General features: G+C 30.3%; 1 protein-coding gene across 2 annotated transcripts in view; it reads right to left on the bottom strand.

Annotated features, from left to right (window-relative positions):
• The window catches only part of LOC145259294 (protein Hook homolog 3-like), a 184,972-nt gene that overhangs the window by 43,652 nt on the left and 126,436 nt on the right, over window positions 1-14,884 (bottom strand). For both annotated transcript variants that reach the window (XM_080117166.1, XM_080117167.1), the window contains 5 exons: window positions 13,097-13,176; window positions 11,096-11,160; window positions 8,327-8,410; window positions 5,955-5,997; window positions 1,554-1,639 (listed from right to left, as the gene is read on the bottom strand). In XM_080117166.1, coding sequence (XP_079973292.1) covers window positions 1,554-1,639; window positions 5,955-5,997; window positions 8,327-8,410; window positions 11,096-11,160; window positions 13,097-13,176 — 358 coding nt within the window. The remainder of the gene's footprint in view (window positions 1-1,553; window positions 1,640-5,954; window positions 5,998-8,326; window positions 8,411-11,095; window positions 11,161-13,096; window positions 13,177-14,884) is intronic.

Raw genomic sequence — 14,884 nt, 5'->3', positions numbered from 1 at the left:
TCAATCTATATATTTGATTGATATATATCAATCTATATATTCGATTGATATATATCAATCTATATATTCGATTGATATATATTAATCTATATATTCGACTGATATATATTAATCTATATATTTGATTGATATATATTAATCTATATATTTGATTGATATATATTAATCTATATATTTGATTGATATATATTAATCTATATATTCGATTGATATATATTAATCTATATATTCGACTGATATATATTAATCTATATATTTGATTGATATATATTAATCTATATATTTGATTGATATATATTAATCTATATATTTGATTGATATATATTAATCTATATATTTGATTGATATATATTAATCTATATATTTGATTGATATATATCAATCTATACATTTGATTGATATATATCAATCTATACATTTGATTGATATATATCAATCTATACATTTGACTGATATATATTAATTTATATATTTGATTGATATATATTAATCTATATATTTGATTGATATATATTAATCTATATATTCGACTGATATATATTAATCTATATATTTGATTGATATATATTAATCTATATATTCGATTGATATATATTAATCTATATATTTGATTGATATATATTAATCTATATATTCGATTGATATATATTAATCTATATATTTGATTGATATATATTAATCTATATATTCGATTGATATATATTAATCTATATATTTGATTGATATATATTAATCTATATATTTGATTGATATATATTAATCTATATATTTGATTGATATATATCAATCTATACATTTGATTGATATATATTAATCTATATATTTGATTGATATATATTAATCTATATATTTGATTGATATATATTAATCTATATATTCGACTGATATATATTAATCTATATATTCGACTGATATATATTAATCTATATATTCGACTGATATATATTAATCTATATATTCGACTGATATATATTAATCTATATATTTGATTGATATATATTAATCTATATATTTGATTGATATATATTAATCTATATATTCGATTGATATATATTAATCTATATATTCGATTGATATATATTAATCTATATATTCGATTGATATATATTAATCTATATATTCGATTGATATATATTAATCTATATATTCGATTGATATATATTAATCTATATATTCGATTGATATATATTAATCTATATATTCGATTGATATATATTAATCTATATATTCGATTGATATATATTAATCTATATATTCAATTGATATATATTAATCTATATACTATTAAAAAGTTATGTTTTTTAGGAGTTTGTTCATTCACAAATTAGAAACATGATTGGTCTGCAGTACAACAGAATTAGCATGTCCAAATCTATGAAACCACAGTATGCCTACTAGATACTGATGCATAGGTTTTAAATACTTGGGCCAGATCAACAAATATTTAAAAATTTAAAAAGATGCAATGGAAGAAGGTCAGAGATTACGCAAGTCAAAATGTTGTGAAAATAACATGAAAATAATAGCCAGAAGAATCAAAGTCTTTTACTCACCGTTTCCATAGAAATCTTTTCTTCAATGTGTTTGTTGTTGCTCTCATGGAGTTCGTTAATTTTATTTCGTAATTCTCCCATTTCCTCTGGAGAATTAAAGATTTTGGATATATTATTAAAGTGTTCAGAAAGTTATTACTGTGTGATAATATGGATGCACTCTCCTCAGAGGCAGGACCCCAGGGAGTGTTAGGAAGTGATCCATTTAAAAAAAAAAAAAAGAAAGTTGTTGAGATAAAAACCAAAAAACTATAACAATGATTATAACATTTTCAAATATGAACTTGTCTATTGGGTGCCCCACTCCATACCAAAAACAATGTCACCTATGAAATCGTTATTAAAATTCAGAATCATTTTAGCAATCCAATTATATTTAATCCAAGTGAACTTCAGTCTATTCATAATACTATGGACGTTTCCTCTCCCTCAACAGAGCCATTAGAAAGTGACTTATATATATAAAAAAAAAAAAAAAGGAACTATGACAATTAGACAATATGACACTAAAGGATGACCTCCGATCTCTAGTGGAATGGGGACAAAAATGGATGGTCACATTAAATGCTGCCAAGATTAAACTTGTTTCCTTCAATAATTACAAGAAACCTTCTTTACCACCAATAGCAATGGCCAAAGATTCTTTATCTGAAAGTACATCTTTTAAACTCCTCAACCTAATATTCACAGGAAACATGAGTTGAAACAATTAATTGAGAATATTGCCAGGACTGCTGCGAAAAAAGTAGGTTCTCTCTACCGTGCTAGAAAGCTACTAACGCCCGAAAGTATCCTGTACCTCTATAAGGCCACCATTCGCCCATGTATGGAGTATTATTGTCATATTTGGGATGGTGCATCGGCTACTAGTCTCTTGCTCCTAGACAAGGTTCAAAAGAGTCGCCAACCGGATAGGTCCTGAACTGTTATCTAAGCTTCAGCCTATGTCCCATTGATGAAATGTTGTATCCCTCTGCCTGTTCTACAAGTATTTTAATGGTGAATGCTCTGACGAACTGCAAGCACTTGTGCCCCCACAACGTAAACACCCTCGACAAACCCGACAAGCAACTAAATCCCACCCCCACACTGTACAGATCCCTAGATATAAAAGATATTTCTACTCCAGTAGTTTCTTCCCCAGAACAGCTAGACTTTGAAATTCCCTTCTGGGTCCCTGCTTCCCCAACTGTACTGACATGCAGAAGTTCAAGTGTAACATGAACCGACATCTTGCTGCCCAACTCCCTACATAGTACCCCTGTAGCTTATGTCCCTGATAGTAGCCCCTACATCAAAGTGGCAACGTGCCTTGTTTGGGGTGAAAATGTAATTTAAAAAAAAACATTTTTTTTAAATTGTTTAGAAATAATTCACCAATGGGAGTGATTAAGTGGGTGAGACATTTCACACTTAAAAACCGGACATAGGATTTCTTATTCTGAAGTCAACATATTTAGAAGTTGTAGAAGTTTTGAGTTAACTTGGGTTGGTTGGTTGGTTTATTGGGGCTCCATGGCATATCAACCACTGTGAGTCATTTAATGCCAAGCTATGTATTTAGTTGAGATAGTTTTTTGTTTGTTTTTTTTTTTATTGTCAAAGAAAGTTATGTATTTTAAAAATTTTTGAGTTTTTACATTTAAAGTGATTTGAAGATTTGTATTTTTTTTTTTTTTTTTTTTTTTAGTATTTGATGATTTGGTGTGGTGTTAGCCTGTGAAACAATTCTTTGATTTTGTTTACTGTAAAATATTTATTTCTGTAAGTTTTGTATTTTTGACATTCTGTTAATATGTTTTATTGTCATCTGTTTTTCACAGAAAGTGCATTTTGGTTTTTCTGTTGCTTCGATTGCGAATGCGTTAATTTGGTATGTTTGATTCTGATTCTGTTTAGAACAATATTTTCTCTTCGTCCTTTTATTGTTGTTTTGTTTTTTAATATGGGTTGGTGCTCGTGTAGCTTGTTTTATGTGTGCCTGGTATATTTTTAACATTGTGTCTTGGTCTGCTTTCCAGTCTGTTTTTTATATTACTTTTAAAATTTTCATTGCTTTTTGGCATTTTTGCTTTAAGTTGGTGATATGCATATTGAAATTAAGTTTATTGCCCAGTGTAATACCTAGAATTATCGTGTGTTGTGCTATTGGGATTGGGTTTCCTTGTATTTGTAGTTGTGGGTCCAGATGATATTTTTTGTTTTCTGCAGAAATGAATACAGACAGTTTTGTTTTGTGCCAACTTGAATCCATTTTTATCGATCCAGTTTTCTATTTTGTTTAAGCATTGCTGCATCTTTCTTTCAATCATATCCAGGACCTGAACCATTTGGGTGGAATAAAAAAAGGAAGGTCCCTCATAGTAGCTTTCTGCAGTTCCCAAGTGCCAACAAAGTAAAAAAACAAAAAAAAAAAAATGTCTATACTTATCTATTATTAAGCTAAAATTCTGAATTTGTTTGTCACTGTCTCAAATTTTAATGTTATGACGTAATTTCTAGCAAACTTTTCAAATTTGATGACTATATGCTTTGAATTCAATTCTAGCCGATGACACACAAGTCATTTTTTTTTAATTTTTGAAATCACTACTATATATTGGGTACAATATAATAATAAATATGAAATCTGCATGAATTAAAATATGATATTTAAGTATATTTTATGACTGGGTCATGTTGGGGGGGGGGGCTATTATATATTGGGTACAATATAATAATTAATAGAGAATTAGTTCTATAATAACAAATATGAAATCTGCATGCATTAAAATATCACGGGTGGCATTCTACTTTATTCTAATAATGGATGAACGTAAGATTTACCATTTCTGTTCTTTGTATTAGAATAATACTAAGATTCTTATTTAACTGTACAGTCTTATACATAAATACTTTGTGGCTTTTAAACATTTCATAGAAATATATTTGGTGCTAATATGAGATTTAAAAAAAAATGCATCTCAGGTAAAAACACTTATGTACTAACAACCTGTCATGTCAAAATTAGTAAAAACACAAAAAATTATCAAAAAAAAAAAAAAGAAAAAGATTCCGTAGAAAATTAATTGCTATAATTAATTTTTATTTTGTTTATTTCATCTTTTAGCAGTCTGCCATTTTCTTATATTTTCACATTAGAAAATGGCGGATTGTAAAAAATAGTCGGATTTGTAAAAATGAATATAGTTTATCCTATATTTATTACGGATTTGTAAAAATAAATATAGTTTATCCTATATGTTACGGATTTGTAAAAGTAAATATAGTTTATCATATATATTACGGATTTGTAAAAATAAATATAGTTTATCATATATATTACGGATTTGTAAAAATAAATATAGTTTATCCTATATATTACGGATTTGTAAAAATAAATATAGTTTATCATATATGTTACGGATTTGTAAAAATAAATATAGTTTATCATATATGTTACGGATTTGTAAAAATAAATATAGTTTATCATATATGTTACGGATTTGTAAAAATAAATATAGTTTATCCTATATATTACGGATTTGTAAAAATAAATATAGTTTATCCTATATATTACGGATTTGTAAAAATAAATATAGTTTATCCTATATATTACGGATTTGTAAAAATAAATATAGTTTATTATATATATTACGGATTTGTAAAAATAAATATAGTTTATTATATATATTACGGATTTGTAAAAATAAACATAGTTTATCATATATATTATGGATTTCTAAAAATAAATATAGTTTATCATATATATTATGGATTTGTAAAAATAAACATAGTTTATCATATATATTGCGGATTTGTAAAAATAAACAGTTTCCAATTTATTGTAAGTATACAGTTGTCATTCCCTGGTTACATGACTCTCCTAAGGATTTATTCAACTTTCCAACTCCAGAACATCTGTTTACTTCAGTTATTAAACCTGTTCTCTGCGTTTACAGTTCAAATGTTAAATAACTTTTGTTCACGTCATTTAACCTCCTCTTTGAGTTTCACCGCTGACGAGATTACCCACTTTTTCAAACAATGCCATTCTTTTGCTAGCCATATTCTTTTGATCTACTTACTTAATTGACAGGGAATGGTTTTACTTTGTCCATTTCTTTCCAAAATAATTCCTTGTTCTTTTAATTTTGATTTGAAACCTGTTTTACAGACGATTCGAGTTCCAAATGAGCATCCTCACTCATCATATGACATTTATCCTGACATTGTATATTACAAACATCATTATTTTAATATGATAGATGGACAATGTTGGGTAACCTTGAAAGCAAATAATAATCCAAAGATTTTTTTCTCAAAATAATTAAAAAAAAAAAAAAAATTATTTCAGAGAGGAGAGCACTGTCATTTAATTTTTTTTTCATACAATATTTATAGGAAAAAAAAATAACTCACCTAGTTTCTTTTTATATGACTGGATTAAAGTTTCACTTCTGGCCTGTAAAAAGTAAAAAGAAATTATGATTTAAAAATAAAAAGAAAATTGGATTTCTGATTTTGTGGAGATAAGGATTGGTAATTCGTATTATTTGGATTAGCGTGCTCATCTTGAGAGTGTTATTTGTACAATGTAACTTCCGGATCAGAACTCGTAATATAATGGATTAAGTACTTGGTAAAATTCAGTATAAGTAATATTCTAGAGGTTTCAAGTTCAATCTTCATTGTGGACGATACTCAAAAATAAAATTATGAATTACTTAAGACTTCTACCCAGTCATGGCTGATGGAAGGAGAGCAGGCTACTCCTGTGGATTAAATAAAAGGGTCAATTTTAAATTTTGTGCAGATTTTTGAGTTTGACAAAGATTCCAAGAATTCGACAAGATATATCTAAAGAAGGTTGGAGGTTACATGACTGAAACGTTGTGCGAATGAAACTCAATGAGAAAAGTAGGATATATTATTTTTTTAGGATAAGCTGGCCAAAACGTGATGAAACAACTATGAAGATGAGGAGAACAGTCCGCAAAAAAAAAAAAAAAAAAAAATGAATCCTCAAATGAGAAAGTAATCGGAATAATCCAAATAATACACAAAAGAAAATAATTTTTATTTTTGTGACATTATGGTCATGTTCAGGGTCACCATAATACATGGATATGCTAGGCAGCTTCTTCTGGGAATCCAAATGAGGATAAGTGCCCCCCTACCCCCATTAGTGGTTGCCAAGGGGGCACACAGTAGCTCACAAGTTTAATAAAAAAAAATAAAACAGAAAACATAACTGTGTGCGGATGACAATCACGGAAAATGATCCTCACGTCCACGTCTTAGTTGTCTGTGGGGTCAGCTTATCTCGATGTGCTCTGGGCCACAACCTGCCTTTGACTGTTCCAGACTCAAAATTGTCCTCAACTGTCACAAACTCAAGACTGTGCTTAACTGTCATGAAACTCTAAATATATTGCCATGTATGTCTGATCTTTTATCCCATTCCCCTGCCACACTATATTTCCTAAGATTTAAGTGAGTTTAGTAAAAAGACAATGGAGAGGAAGTTGTTAACCAAGGCACACAAAAGGAAGCTGAAATAGGATTGTTAATCAAGGTGTGGCAGGAACTGAGCAATATATGATCATTAAATTTAGAGTTAGTTTAGACAGTTTTAGGAGTTTCAATGAATTTTGTGAAAGTTTATGACAGTTAGGAATGGACAGCCTTGAGTTCTTGACAGTTGAGCTAAAATAGGATTAATATTAGAATGAACTTAAAAATAATGTCTTACCTGAAGTAGCACTAATAGCTAAGTAGCAATAAAGAGTAAAACAGAAAAATCTTTTTTTTTTTTTTTAAATAATAGTTAGTACACTACAAAAGAAAAACAAGACACGAAAGAGTAACATATAGTCAATACTTTATTTTTTTTTTTATCTAAACTTTTCTTGCACTCCCTGAAATATTGACTTGCATCCCCAGAGAGTGCAAGCACATCAGGCTGGAAATCATTGGAGGATAATGTAAAAGTGTACACACTGTCAATGTAATTGCATCAAAATTTTAGCAATATACAAAGCACTTGTGTATTTTAAGTTTTTAGTATAATTTTTTTATTCATTTTTTTAAAGAGCTCCAAGGGGAGACAATTCAAAGAGTTTTTAAAGTTTATAACACTTAATGATTATTTTGGTTCATTACAAAAGTTTAATTTTGTAAATTTTTTTTTTTTTTTTAAAGTCATGTAATGACTGCTTTCATTCATTTCAGAATTTTCTTTTCTTAGAAACATTGTTTATTAAAATGTCCGTTTGAAAACAAAAGTTTTTTTATTTCCCATATATTTTCATATGAATACAAAAAAATGACAATTCTAATTTGGAAATTTTATTTTATAAAAGCTAAAATATTTAAATTTAATTCGTCTAATAATGCTTCATTTTGTGTTACTGTTAATTTAGTGTTTGTTTTGCTTTTACCAATATGTTATGCAAAACTCATACTCTTTAAATAGTCTCCTCTTGAAATTTTTTAAAAACGAAAGCAAAAAAATCGTCCTCGAAACCTAAAATGTACAAGTGACATATATAGATATAGTGTGTGCATACACCAAATTACATTTAAAATATACTGAAGAAAAAAAAATTGTTATGCCCTGTTAATATGACAATGTTCTTTAAAAAGAATATCTCCAGTCACCATAAGACATAGAACACATTTTACAGGACTGTGACATCCATTGGTGTGTCTTTTATAATGAGGTTTATGAAGCATATAACTTTAAAAAAAAAATCAAAATAATGTTAATTTAAGAAAATAATTTTTTTTACCTGTTGAGCTGCTAAATATCGCAATTCATCAACTTCATCTTTTAACGACCTTGCTTCCTCAGCTTGTTGATTTAATTCGATGTTCTACAAAAAAAAGATTAATTCTTGCAATCAAATATCATATTTAGTTTAATGATTTTTTCACATGCTAGCTTATGTTAGATAGTTTTTAAAAATTGACTTCCAAACTAAATTATCTCTGACCAGATCTTCATTTATTCCATCGATAATATAAATCTCACCTGTCTGCTTAAATGTATGTATATATGTTTGTATATCTGCCTAAAACTTTCAACAGAGGCGACGGAATTTCACAAGATTGGTATTGCTTTGAAGTTCGACCCTTCGAATGACAAATGTCAAAAAAATTGGCTAAAAACATTAATTCCTTAATTCAACTGGGCACTTTTCTACAAGGTGGGGTTCGCTTTTTTCGCCAATATTTTTGAAAGTCATCCCCTCTTTTCGATTGACTAGCCTTAATTTAGACCTTTGCCACTTACGGTTTGGCGATGGACACAACGGCAAAGATGTCATTTTTTTTTTCACATTCTTTTCCTCCTTCGGGGTACGAATCTGAGCCTTCCTGCCTACTACCACTTTTTTCTTTTTTTGCTCAACACACACCTCCAAACACCTGGGCAACGCCGGGCACCCAGGCTAGTTTTCTCTAAAAATTCATCGTTATCACTTATGTCCATGTTTTCTTTGATTTTCTTTATCAAAACCATTTTATTAACTGAAGAACTCTTGATTTAATACTTTTAATGAGATCAAACCAATTAAGTCTCTTGTTCTGCACACATCTTTTTATACTGTCCAAATAATCTCCAATATCCAAACCAAGACATGAAACACAATAATCCCCCTCAACCAGACTCTTATAAAAAGGAGACTTTGTTGGTTCGCTAATGCTGCAACTGAGGAGAGTTCATCTACAAAGCAATAGTTCCGAAGTTGGAGAAAATGCCTGGGAGACCAGTGAAAGATGTGGTCACACACCATCAAAGCCCATGTTGAACTTAACTCTGGCCCATAGGTCTACAGTATTTGCAAAGTGTCATTTAAGTGGATCGCTCAACAAGAATTTGTCCACATTGAACTTGAATGAAAACGACCATGTTGTAATCAGTTGGGGGTGGGTGGGGGAAGGAACAAATTAAACGACAATGAATTCATAGAATCACAATTAAATATAAAATATGTTAGTATCATAAGTTATTTAGAATAATGGACTCGCTCAAATTAAACACTTTTTTTTTTTTTTTTTACAAAGGAGTTACCACTTATCAAAGTCCCGAGGCCATTCGAGGATAAGGATTAATAAGTGTACAGTAGTCAATGGGAAAATGCCATAATAATCGTTAGTGGAAATTTGGTAAATTGGATTATTTAAGGGGATGGTTCATCAAGAATTTGTTCACGTTGGACTTGAAGACAACCATACTGTAGTCAGTTGGAAAGCAGGAAACCGGAACAGAGTGGGTATGCCAGTAGATTTAACCAGTTTCCTCCAAAGAAGGAAGTGTCCAGGGAATATTAAATTCACAAGCGGTCCCTAATTGCATGTATATCCCAGTCAGAGGAAATGATGATGTTAAATTTTTGCATTTCTTGCAGGTAAGTGTCGACGTTCTTCTACATAAAGCACCTGAAATTCTCAAATGGTTACGCGTCTTAACTTCAATAATCTAACAGGAACCCGTGTGTCAACGTTATTATTGTCTTTATCAACATCGTTTCTCTTCATATCTTCATATTATTGTGAAATGTGGGTGAGCACAAAACTCTCTTCGAACTATTGATTTCATAAATGGCACATATCTTAATATGTTAAACTGGAGGGAAATCAGAAAATAGAAATTGACCTGAACTATTTATTTTACTCAGAGTTGTCTGGGAAAAATAATTGTAAGATTACAGTATAACTTGTAGTAAAGGATATATATCTTTGGACTACTGACTTCATCAAAATCATGTATATTAAAATATTAAGTTCTTCTTGGACAAGTGTTAACATGGAAACAAGGGGAATAACTCATTTTAATTGCATGTATGTTATTTCTCTCTGTATAATTTTTGTAAAATGTACCAACATAAAAAAAAAAAAAAAGATGACTTTAATGGATCCCAGATAACACCTGGTTTGGATAATGATAGATAAGCCCCTTAACCCTCCAGGGTCGTGGGGGTGGGGGTGGTGCTGCATTATTTCATGCAGATGCCGTGTAGGTATAGCCAGCTAAAACTTTCATGAATAAAAAGAAAACTTGTAAATGGCGTATTTCATGAAAAACACTTGTCTGGCCAAAACCACTCTCAATAATTTCCCACACACTTTGTCTGCGCCTAAACCTAAATGTAGATTTCATGAACAAAGCTTCTTTCTTAGAACTGCACACCTGTGGAACTCTGTTCAGATTGCCTGCTTTCCAGCTGACTACAATCTGATTGTCAGCAAGTCTAATGTAAACAAGTTCTTGATGAACCGTCCCCTTAAGTAATCCAATTTACAAAATTCCCACAACTTATGTTTACTACGCTATAATCACATTGTACTAATGTATACCCATTAATCCTTATCCTCAAGTGGCCTCTGGACCTTTATAAGTGGTGATTCCTGTATAAAAAAACAAACAAAAAAAAACTACTACTACATCATCATGCTAAAAAACTAAAAAAAAATCCAAGATTTAAATTTAGATAAAATCATGTATCAAAAAACAAAAAAACAAAAAAAAAACAAAAAACAAAAACAAACAAACATACTTTCTGTTGTAGATCTCGGAACTCTTCAGTCATGATGTCAAGTCTGGCAATGTAGTTATCGCGGGCTAAAAAAGTAAGGTACAAAGAGAATTAAAACATCAAATTTTAAAGAATTACACAAAAGGATTAAAGACAGATAAGTAATTTGATTGCCCCCACACCTACCCATTCTTTTTCTCTGCAACTTATCCCTCACAGACATGAGGTTGTCAGTCTCGGTCTTTTCTATAAATACTATTATGGCATGCGTTCTTCAGAATTGTTTGATCTATTCACTGCCTCCTTTGTTCCAGCTCATTTGACTAATTAGTCTAGTGTTTTCCATCATTTCACTGTTTTAATATCTCATAACACAGCTTCTTATTCCAGTAGCTTCTTTCCAAGAACTTGTGGAACTCTTCTTGCTGACTGTTTTCCTCCTACCTATAGCCTTTGTCTTTTCAAGACTAAGGTCAATAAAAATATCTTGTCTTTGTGATAACCTTTCATCCTTATTATGTCCTTGCATCAAGTGGATTCACACCTTGTCTGGTGCGATTTTCCATAAAAAAAATTCAAAAAATAAATTAAAAAGTCTTCACATTCCTCAAAAATTTCTAAATATGCAAATTGCAACAAAAAAAAAAAATGACAATTTATGCAGCAGAGGTATGATGGAATGCTCGGTCACCAGTCACAAATTTTCTGTCCCCAGACATCGTGGATCGCCACTCACGGCAAACACGAGGAGAGAGGTGTAGTGGGAACATTGTACAGGTCCTTGCAAATTATCAATTCTCATCTAAAAAATTCAGAAACATAAAAAACTTTTACAAAATGATTAGATTCGGTAATAACTGGTGATGGGATGATTCCCATACCCCCCCCCCGATTCTGATACAATTTTTTTTTTTATTATTCAATTTTCACCCCAATTCCGTGCTAAATTCTCGATTCCGATTCTTTATAAATCTAATTATTTAACTATAAGATCGTTATTTTCCCCGATTTTCGTAAAAACATGTTAAATATGCAGATATTTTCATAACCGTCAAAATACACTTGTGGACTATAATCTATCGATTTTAGCTTTACTGGTAATTTAAAATCAATGAATATTTACTACTTTATGAATATTACCAGCAATGGAAGATTTTACTTTCAACAAAATTAAATAAAAAAAGACAATGAAAAGACTTGATTTGGCATTGGAAAATAGGTACCAACATTTCTAATTCTGATACCAATATCGATACCTTCAAATTATCTGATTTCCGATTCATTGTCCCAACATTCGTATTAACTTATCTGGAAGGGTTGATATATCATAAAATAAAACAACTCAACCATTACTTATATCGGTATCTTGTAATATCATGTGCTGACCTACCTCCCCCTCCGACAACATTGCCGACCCACCTTCTCCTCCAACAATATTGCGGGCCCCATCTCATCCTCCAACAGCATTATCGCCCCCCCCTCCTCCTCTGACAGCATTACCGACCCCAAACATATGTGCAGTGGCCTTCTCCTTCATCTTCTGGTCGTGTCGTTGTCTTTCACATCAGCAGCTATCAAGGGGGCACACACAGGTTCACAAGTATAGAACAAGCTGAGTATTCGAGGTCATCCTCCACGAGTGAATAATTTACTTTCACCCTGACTAATGTTTGTGCAAAATTTTTTTTAAATCCAAGGCATGGTTATTGAGAAAAGCGAGAACAAACTAACAGGAGTGAATTACTAGGTCCAATCCCTCCTAACTAATCATGTTGACTTTCTTTGACCCAATCATCAGACCTTGACCAACAATCCTATGTCAGTTTCCTTTTGTGCGCCTTTGTAAACAACTTCCTATGTGTTGTTTTGCTGATAAACCCATCTCTCCTTTTTTTCGTCATACTTCTTTTTCTCTTTCGGTCCTCACTCCCCAACACTTGGGGAGGGGGAACACAGACAGTATCACATCACAAAGATGCGAAAACGCAACATACTATTTGAAATAAAGAAAATTTTACGCACCTGACTCCAACTTTAAAACTTCTTCCTGCAATCGTTCAATCTGGCGCTGTAACTGTTGATAGCGTCTTCCTGCGGGAGTTCTTTAGAAACAGAACAAAAACAACACAAACTATTGAGTTGTACTTGCATAAATAATACAAGTAATATAGGAAGTTACATAGATAGGTAGTGATGGGGCTTGTCCAAAATTTCTCTTATGTTAAAAAAAAAAAATCTATGATGTATATAACGATGACAACATCGTTACAACATAAATTTTGCAAGTTTTAATTGAGTTATCTCCCTTTGTTTTTTTTTTTTGGATTGCTTTCAAAATAGCAGACAAGTTAGATGCTCTTCCGTTACTCATAAACTAGGCCTTTGTCCCACAAATTATACGATTATGCAAATTTAGGTGCTGTTGTGTGCCTGAGGTGACAAAATAAATGACAGATTTTTTTTGTTCAATAGAGGTCTTTTGGTTTTTGGAAGTTACATGGATAGGTAATGATGGGGCTTGTCCAAAATTTCCCTTAGGTTAAAAAAAAAAAAAATCTGTATGATGTATATAACGATGACAAAATGAAAATATATTCCAAAAATTACGTAAAGTGATCAAGTCCTTTTATTTTTATAGACAAAAATCATTTTTAAGTAATCAATGGGAATTTATAAGCATTAAAACATAAATCTTGCAAGTTTTAATCGAGTTATCTCCCTTTGTTTCTTTTTTTGTTTTTTGGATTGCTTTTAAAATAGCAGACAAGTTAGATGCTCTTCCGTTACTCATAAACTAGGCCTTTGTCCGACAAATTATACGATTATGCAAATTTAGGTGCTGTTGTGTGTCTGAGGTGACAAAATAAATGACAGATTTTTTTGTTCAACAGAAGTCTTTTGATTTTTGGATGCTGTCTTCTTTGCATGTGATTTTATTGTTGGTTAAAAAAAAAAGAACAAAAAAAAAAAAAAACTTAGTTGAAAAAGTGAATGGAGAAAAAAAAAAAAAAATCTGACTCAATCGTGTATTTTCTTTTTTGACCTCTAAATAATTTATGTGACTGAAATAGGAAATAACGGCCGAAATACATGTTTCAGTCAAGTATATTAAAAATTATGCAATAATGTAATGCACCAAAAACAAACTTTTTGAAAATGTTACAAATTATAACTTAGCAATGAAGTAAAAAATCCTAAATCAGAGTTGAGAATATAATGTTGAAAACCAACAAACTAATTTAGTGACTTTGTATGCATTAGAGGGATAACTCTAAAAATTCAGTACACAAAGATGCTGTAAGATGACTGTTTAGCTAAATATGAAACGCAAATCACTAAGCATGAAACGAAATACAAAACCACATGGAAACACTTGTTTTAGGATGAAAAAATAAAAAATAATAGACTTTCATAGTTTACAGTTCTACAAATATTTTTATTCATACATAAATAATTAAAAGAAAAAATTAATTTTTACATTTCGGTAAATAAAGTTTTCTTTAATATATATTTATCAAATTCTTATAAAAATTTAACGAATTTTATCGCATAATTATGTCATAAATAAAGCATCATGAAACAAGGTAGCCATTTTCAATTGAATTATGAAGTTGAAGTTTTGAAGTTTATTACTTTTTTAACTGTTTTATGACAGCATAAGAAGTGTTAAAACTAAAATAATTTTTTTAAATAAATTACTTGTATGTGGTTTTGTATCTAGTTTCATATTTAATGACTTTCATTCCATATTTTACCTAAACTGAGTCCACTTCCAACGGTTTAACTTTGTACATAGAAATTTTGAACTCA

Source organism: Euprymna scolopes, chromosome 34 (assembly GCF_053919585.1).
Source record: "Euprymna scolopes isolate OS-2025 chromosome 34, ASM5391958v1, whole genome shotgun sequence".
Lineage (NCBI taxonomy): Eukaryota > Metazoa > Mollusca > Cephalopoda > Sepiida > Sepiolidae > Euprymna > Euprymna scolopes.
This window is presented reverse-complemented; position numbering and strand designations above follow the sequence as displayed.